Raw genomic sequence first — 8,733 nt, 5'->3', positions numbered from 1 at the left:
TCACTAGAGCAGTGGGTGTGGTTCTCATTTTGGAAGAAGTAAAGTTTATTTGGTGACATTGATCTTTCAATTGGGATCATATGGCAATACAATAAGACTTCCGTTTTTGCTCCCATTAACGTTTCTCTTGCATATAGTTAAAACTATGGTTACCTTGTAAAACACCTCGAAATGACAACCTAAACACTTAAGCTTTTGCCTCTAAAATACATGCATGAGAATTTGATCATAATTACTCCACAATTTTTTGTTTCGTCTAAATTTTTACTCAATTTATTAATGTTTACTAACCTACATAATTTTATTTTATAATAGATGTTCTAATGTAACCGCATGTATAGATTAAAATGAACAATATCTACTTCAAATTTTTTTTGAATAAATAGATGTCAAAATGTCCTATTTTATGCTTTGCTCTCAGTTTTGTTAAAAAGAAAATTGGATATACAGACAATAACAATGAAAACTTCTAATATGCTTTGTACTCACGTCTCATCATTATTTTGTATATATCTTATTTTGTTTTCACACAAATAATTAAGATCCTCTCATTATATATTTTTTTCTAAACTTTTAAAATCCTATGCATATTCATAGAACATTTGTAACGAATATAGAAAAAAAATTACATCCGGTTAAAAGAAAATTAATATTTTTCTATCCTTTCGTATAGTTGGTTTTTTAATTGTGGCCTTCTTTCTTCTACTATATAAAAGTAAGGCCACAAACTAGAAATAAGAAAGAGAACTATGTTGTTTGTTCTTTAAAATTCAAATCTATACGTCATCAGCAAATTAATAACCATATTAAACTATATACTTCTAAAAATGTAAGTGATACAGATCGATCTCTGGAGGTTTTTTGTGTTTAACTATATGTATAAACCTCTAAAAGAAAAGATAATCAAACAATGATTAATGTACTTAAATTTTATAAATACACTTGTTAATATTTTTAATACGGATGACGAAAATTTAGTAAACAAAAAAAGCCAAACAACGGGAAGAGACCCTGCTGCGGTTCGCCAGAGTGCAATATACAGTGAAGCGATAAGAGGGACACCTCATCTACTTGTTTATTTTCAAGTTTAGATTCAAACACAATTTCAGCCATAATCTTACTGATGATGACACTTTAAACGACTATATTTTTTTATATTTTATTCCAACAATTCCTCCTCCCCTATCATATTGTCAAGTGAAACCTATTGGCTTATTAAGCATGGTGGGATCTCATAGACTTTGAATATTAGCTTGACCCTCTCCCCAAATAAAGCTGTTTCAGTAGCAGATTTTGACCCCTCCAAATCCAAGGAGGCCCTACCTGATTGAGAGCTTAGACTGACTTGCAGTCTAAAGCAAAATTATTATTGGCGATTATTTTCCTTTGATAAATAAATGACTGAAGATATCTCCCTACTCCCTATATATATATATATATATAATGTAAAGACAAAGATAGGAGAATACACATGCATATATCATTGCCTATCGGATGAGTTCAGACTTATTTGTACGTACAAATTTAACAAATATGCATTTCATCATGTTCTGATAAATACATGCATTTTCTTGAAGGATACAAAGAAATCTGACATATATTCTTTTCAACAACAATACTTTCTGATAAATATAATTTTCCCACTTATATATTGGAGAAAGTCTTGATACTCTCAAAGGTCAAAGTAAGTATGTATATATATATATATATATATACACATACATGGTATATTAAATTATTTGATATTTAGAGATTATATTGGACCTCGATTAATTTATATTTGAGTTGGGATTAGAACAGTAAAACTCTTCCAATAAATATTTAATGCATGTATATTTTTAAGTCTCGAATTGATAACCTTAGTTAAGGTAGAATAGTCCCAAGAGTAAAAGTATACACACACACTTTTCTGAAGACTACTTGTATAGAAGGTGTATTACCTTGCAATAAATTAAATAAAAGTAAATTTCAAACGCTGGGAAAGTATATACAGCCCTGGAGCACCTAAAATTCTTTCTTAGGAAGCCAAAGAGAACTGAATTGTTCTTCCATGTCAGTTTCACTTTCACATTGTTATAGCTATGAAACCGTGAAAGTAAAAGAAGAGAAGGAGGGGTGAAAAAGATTGGAACTTGTAACTCCAGTTGGCGACAACGCAGATTTAAAAATAGACCCAAAAAGAGAAAAAAGAAGTTAACAATTATAGAAATCCTCCTTGATTAATGTGAGGGAATGTTTTGTTTTTCAGAACTTGTCTTCCACAATGCTCAAATTGGATGTCTCGTTTAGATAAAACTCTAGCTATCACTGTCTCAATAAATTACCAGTTACAATTATTAATGCCAGCTCTTAGATCTTTTTCATTCAACGTCATTTTACAAATAATAATAGAACGCTCAGTAATAATATGAAATTGAAATCGAAGGAGACATAAACACTTCGGAACTCACAGAATCATTTGCTTTTGCAGACTCACAGAAGCTCCCCAGTCACATCAATTGCAGAAAAACAATGCTCATCAATAATTGATTCCGTAACATATAAATATATATATATATATATATATATAATGAGGACATACTCTTGAACGGGGGAGTTAATTTTGAATTAACTGTAAAGTATGCGATTTAAGAGAGCTAAATTTTTTTTTTAAAATTTTATAATTTAAAAATGTGTCCGAACAAAAAAAAAATGATATATATGAATGTGTGTGTGTGTGTTGGTGTCCTCAAGTTTTTTTAATATGGGCATTGTTATTACATAACATGATTTAACAGCATATTCGCATAAAAAAAATGAAAAATGTCCGCATGAAAGAAGAACTATATATATAGTAGTTTTTTTGTTCACTTTAAAACTGTGGAGTTTAATAGCATTTTTAATGCAGACACGCTCTTGAATTGGAGAGTTATTTTTGAATGAATTACAAATTGTGCAATTTAAAAGAGTTAAAAATTAACTCTCTTAAATCTCACAATTTAAAAGCGTGCCCGCATAAAAAAAATGAGAGCGATCATACTATATATATATATAAAGATACCCGCATCAGAGAAGAATTATGTGTGTGTGTGTAGAGTAATTTTTTGGTCTGATATTTTAAAATTCAGGAAAGTCCAGACAAACTTTAAAACCTTAGAATTTAATAGCATTATAAAATTGAACTTTAAAACCGCACGGTTCTAAAACTTTGCTAAATTTTTCTGCACTTTAAAATTTTAAATTGAAATTTTATATATATATGTTTGTATGTATGTATGTATTATTTGTAAGTGCTTTACTTGGGAACTCACAGAAATATATTACTTCTCTTCTTCATTTTCATAACTCCAGAGATTCTTTGATTCGCCGCAACGATTTCTTCTTAAAGGCAAAGATACAACAGAGATCCAAGTTTTAGATTCTAAAAATCTAAAACCCTAGATCAAATTCACACAAATCCACACTGCCACACTCAGTACTTTTTCTTTTTCTTTTTTCTTTTTTGACCCCACAAACGTACGTACGTACGTACAATTACAACCAAGCCAGCCCACAGAAATTAAACCAAAAAAAAAAAAAAACTACTGAAAATTTGAGCTAGTAATTAATTTCATTGTTGGATCATTATTTTGTGATCTAATACCCGTCTTCTTTTGGACCGGTCACTAGAATTTGATCTTTCTAGCAAAGACTTGAGTGCATTTTGCAAGAAATGGACTGATTCGATGCTGTGATCTTTCTCAGCGGCGATGATAAGAACGTTGCGGATTCTTCCTCCAAGTGTCACCATTTCTGCTTTCAGTGTCTTTAGATGGAGGGATTTTAAAATCTCGATGATGTCGGGTAAAAGATCAGAGCGATCCTCGCAGCACAAAGAAGCCTTGAAAATCAAAGTCCCGTCGCTGGAGTAATCACTGGATGCAAGCACAGTGATTTCATCGGTTTCTGATGGGAATGATTCGACCTCTGTTAGTTCAATGGTTTGTTCTTTCAATTCTCTCACCCGCTGAACCACCCTTGCAAGGAGTGAAGCCTTGTCTAGCTGTTAAAAATAAAAAATCAAAATTAAATAATAATAACAATAAAAGAAATACCGAAATAATAAAAAAGCTTGCCTACTTTCCCAAATACACAGTAACCCTAGAAACTAGGAATGATTTTTCTTTTGTTTTTTTCCCTCTTTTTCTTTTTCAGATACTGTACTTACAGTTTGAACATTCAAAGCTAAAAAGCATGGATTTGGAGACATGTATGATTTATCCATCCAAGATTTTACTATCTGAACTCATTCATACAGGATTTTGAAGAAAAAATAAATTATAAATTAGAAAAATTATCATATGACGAAATTAAATCTAGTTTCTCCGGAAAATCTTATCTTCAGAAACAATCGCCTACTTGTAAAAAGAGGGGAAAAAAAGTTTATTGAATATAAAGAGTTAATGAATTCTCATGCACATAATAACAATAAAGACACAGAGGGCTATATATACATGAATTAATTTAATTATACCTTAGAGTTGCAAGAAAGAATACTTCTAAGCTTATTAAGATGAGAATTGATTCTCTCTCTTCTCCTCTTCTCAGCTTCTTTATGATTCTTCAAAGCAGCAAGTGCCCGATCCTCCGGCGTCGTTTCAGTAAGACCTGACACCTCCAAAGGGAAACTATAAGAGGAGGAGCTACAGAAGCTCTGCTGCATCATCGAGGAGAATTCACAAGCACTCCCAGGGAACCCATAATACCCAACCCCGTTTTGGGCAAGAAACCGGTAGAGCTCTGAGTTTTCCGGCTGCATGATGATGATTGTTTTTGATTGTGGGTTATGTTTGTTTGACTAAGCAAATGGAAATGTGGGCTAATGAAATAGAAGTGCTAAGTTTTGAATATGAAAATGATTTCAATATGCTTTCGGTGGTTTTTGTCTTTAGGGTTTTTATCTCCGAATTTGGAAAACAAAAAAAGTTGCGTTCACTTTCCAACTGGGTCCCTTAGACGATCACTCCTGTTTCTATTGAAGACCGGCCTCCCTTTTTTTTTCTTCTCATTTTCCCCATTTTTCTTGTTTTTTAATGTTCTCTTTCATAATTGGTTTACGCGACTAATTAAGATAATTCTATTATTTCATCTTTTCAATGTTTCTTAATTAAAGTCAAATTACAAATTACTCTTTGATGGACTAATGGCTCGACCGAGTTCATGTCTTGATGAGTGTATTTTGAGTAGTAGGATCTTCTCATGATCACTACTACTCACATTTCTAGGAAAGAACTTATTTTTACTTCTTTTATTTATTTATGTTCATGTTCCCTTTCATTATTCGATTACACGATTAACTAAGATAATTATGTTTTATCTTGTAAATATTCCTATAGTCAAAGCACTTCCAATGGTCAAAAGCGTTCGACTTGTGGTGTCCTGATGCGGAACTGTTTTGAGTGAATGCTTGGGTAATTTAGATCAAATACCAGGATCATTTATACTCAATTAATGACAAACATTCTTGTAATCGAATTGGCTTTTGATAGAGAAGTGGCATAATCTCTTGCTAGAAGATGTTGGTTTTCAATTTACTCCTTGGTGCCTTGGTGCCTTAAAAATTTTGTTTGAATTGGAAATTAAAACTTTCAATTATGGGTGTTCACAATTCAATCCGATCCATTTAATTCATCTAATTCATGAAATTCGGATTTGTGAATTGGTGGAATGGATTGGATTGAAACTTTAAAAAATCTTCAGTCGATAGATTTGATATAAATTTACTTCCATAAATCTATCAAAATCAGCGAATCTCTAAAAAAATATTTATTTAATTAAAAATAAAACTTGTAAATTTAGAGTTACTACTTACTAATAAATAAATAATTCAAAATATAATTATATTAAGACCATATTATATTTTATTCAATAATAATATGAAATAAAAAATAATTAAATAATTGAATAATTTAAAAAATAGCTCTGTTAATAGTAAAAATTCTAAAGTTAAAATTTATATTGTTATTCTATTTTTCTAAATTGACATTTTTCTTTTGTCTTACATGTATAAAGATTTTGGAAGCTGACGAGAATATATTTGATGAAACTTGATAGCATTTGATGGGATAGAAAGTAAGTGTAAATATTCGTTAACTATAATAAATAAAATATTTCTATTTGTAATCTATTTCAATTATGTCTACTTGTTCATGTTAAAATACAAAATACAAATTAGAGGTGGACATTTTGACAAATCATCCAAGCTATCAAGTTTTAACTTTTGTATAGACTTAAGTTAATAATTTAATTTTCATATGTTTATCTAAACAAATGAGATTTTTTATTTTCGGTATGTTATATTTTGAAACTTTAAATATATTATTCTAACTTTATTCAAGCAATTAATTTATTTTAATATTTTCAATTTTGAACTTGATTGGTAGGAAAATTATTTTTAAATTAGATTTTTTTAATTAGTTTGTAGATTTGCCATAGTTAAAAAATTTTAATCCACGAACCAATCCGCAAATTGGTAGATTGGATTTGCCTTAAATTTTACCAATCCGTGAATTGGATTGAATTGAAAATTTATAATATGTAAAATCACACATCAGATATAGATTGATGTCCAATCCACAAACACCCCTACTCTTATTATGAATTTCCACTTCTCTACTACCTTCAGGGAATTAGCAGTGTCAAAATTTAGTAGGCTGTGGGATAAGAACTTGGCTAGCTTGTGGCATAATCTGCCCTCAGATGTCGTGCAGATGCTAATGAATTTCCTTAATGTTATTTTAGTTGATTTTTTGGGCGTTTAAAGCCTCGTTTGAGGCATCTATACTGTGGTAGCACAACTGATCCAAACAGGTTATAAGCTGTTCAATGGTTCTCTTCGCAGTTCATCTATTGGTTTTGTTTAATGTCGTGTTCTTACTAAGAAATAAGGATGTAGGTTCATTTTGTCTCCCCTTTATAGTTTTTTTTTTTTTTTCATTTGAATTAATACACTCCCTCGCTTTTGACGAGGTTCAGCCAAAAAAGAAAAAAATAACTAATACTCCTTAATTACAGTTAAATTAAATGTACAACGTTTGATATAATTACAAAACACCTTCGTCAATTCATTTTTACCCCGACATATATATAGAACCAAATTCTAAATTTTGAACAGTACACTCGATTTCTAATCATAGTAAGACAACAATGATTCATTTCTGTTATTGCTCTTATCAACTTTTGCACAGTATGTCTCCGAACTTTCGTTTCATATAAAAATGAAGCTACTGTTGAGTGAGATGCTTGTAAATCTTCTCTTAAAATCTATTGTATTTTATTCATTTTTTTTTTTTGTAGGGAACTATACCTCTTATTAAAAGACCAATAATAGCCAATAAATAATACAATACCGCAAGTATAAGACCAAATTAGACTTACCTAACTCAAGCCAAGGTTAGGGCGATGCCTAACAACAAAATGCAATTATACAACTACAAGCACTTCAAACTTCTTATAACCGAAAAGATAACAAAATATTTCACACATTAAAACTACTTAAGCAACGGATTACTTCTAAGGAACTAGACAAGTTTACCCACCCTAGCTAATATACGTGAAAGTGTCAAACCCTTCCAATCGGAGAAAGAATGTTGTTGTATCGGTAATATAATACACCAACGTAATGCTAATAACAAAGCACAGAAAATAATAATAATAATAATAACCAAAAAAATCTATAAAAAAAAAAAACCATCCTTATTTATCAAAGAAAACCTTTCGATGAGCAATCACTCCAGGCCATTGAAACTTGATACACCACTATTAGAGCCACTCATCGACTCTAATGTGGTCATACCCTCTGAATCCGGATACTAACACGATCCCAATATAAACTTTGAGAGGAATCCATCCACAGCCTCCAAAAGAACCTCCAAAGGAGTAAAGAACCAATACCGAACAACCAACAAAGAAAAATAAGCCACCGCAAAGGAAAGACAATGTAGAAAGAAACGGAAATAGAAAATAAGTAGAAAAACCTAAAAACATAAAGTAAAAAAGAGACAGAAAAATAAAATAAATAAAAATTAAAAACATCTTGTGATCATGCGAGAATTGACGAGATGTATTGGACTTTTTTAATTAATACTTTTTGTTATGGATCTATATATGGAGACCATCCATTCCAATACTTATCCGATGCTATTTTTTCTAATTAATCAAAAGTCGTCTACTCAAAATTTGTTGTGTACACAAGAGTATTCCATTAAGCGAGCAATGTCTTCCATTTTATAAATTCGAGTACTGTACTCCCTTAAATAGAATTGAAGTTTAAATTGACAATATGATGCAGATAACAATATCACTAGCTCACTATATATTATCCGAGTTGTCACTCATTAGAAGATTAAAACTGTTGTGCAAAAACAGAATAAGACGTTCTTTTAATCTAAAGTAATAAACTTAAGATGCACGTTTAACTCAAACTTAAGTGATTTATTAAGTTTCTCGTTTTCATAGAAGTGTTTGTTTAATAATTAGCGATAGTTTTGGTAGAGCCGAAAAATTTTGATAAGATCCGAATACTCGACATGAACACGACATAAATAAATGGGTATGAGTTATTAAATTTGACATGATTATCAAATTGGTCAAGACTGGGTTGACACAATTTTTTTTTTCGTGTTAGATTAGGGTAAAATTCTACACTCATTTATTCGATTAATAATATGATTTATATTTTCTATTCTAATTCAATTTGTAGGTAATTGTTATTAA

At 30.5% G+C, this 8,733-nt stretch overlaps 1 protein-coding gene across 1 annotated transcript; it reads right to left on the bottom strand.

The window, feature by feature from the left end:
• Nucleotides 1–3,333: 3,333 nt before the first annotated feature.
• LOC102611786 (transcription factor bHLH106) lies at nt 3,334–4,912 on the bottom strand. The gene is made up of 2 exons (XM_006482004.4): nt 4,493–4,912; nt 3,334–4,021 (listed from the first exon to the last, which is right to left on the bottom strand). Exons 1-2 carry the CDS (start codon nt 4,775–4,777, stop codon nt 3,590–3,592), a joined length of 717 nt encoding a protein of 238 aa, XP_006482067.1. The 5' UTR covers nt 4,778–4,912; the 3' UTR covers nt 3,334–3,589.
• Nucleotides 4,913–8,733: the final 3,821 nt, after the last annotated feature.

Source organism: Citrus sinensis, chromosome 6 (genome assembly GCF_022201045.2).
Source record: "Citrus sinensis cultivar Valencia sweet orange chromosome 6, DVS_A1.0, whole genome shotgun sequence".
NCBI classification, from domain to species: Eukaryota; Viridiplantae; Streptophyta; class Magnoliopsida; order Sapindales; family Rutaceae; genus Citrus; species Citrus sinensis.
Note: the sequence above shows the minus strand (reverse complement) of the source record. Positions and strands in the feature narration are given on the sequence as shown.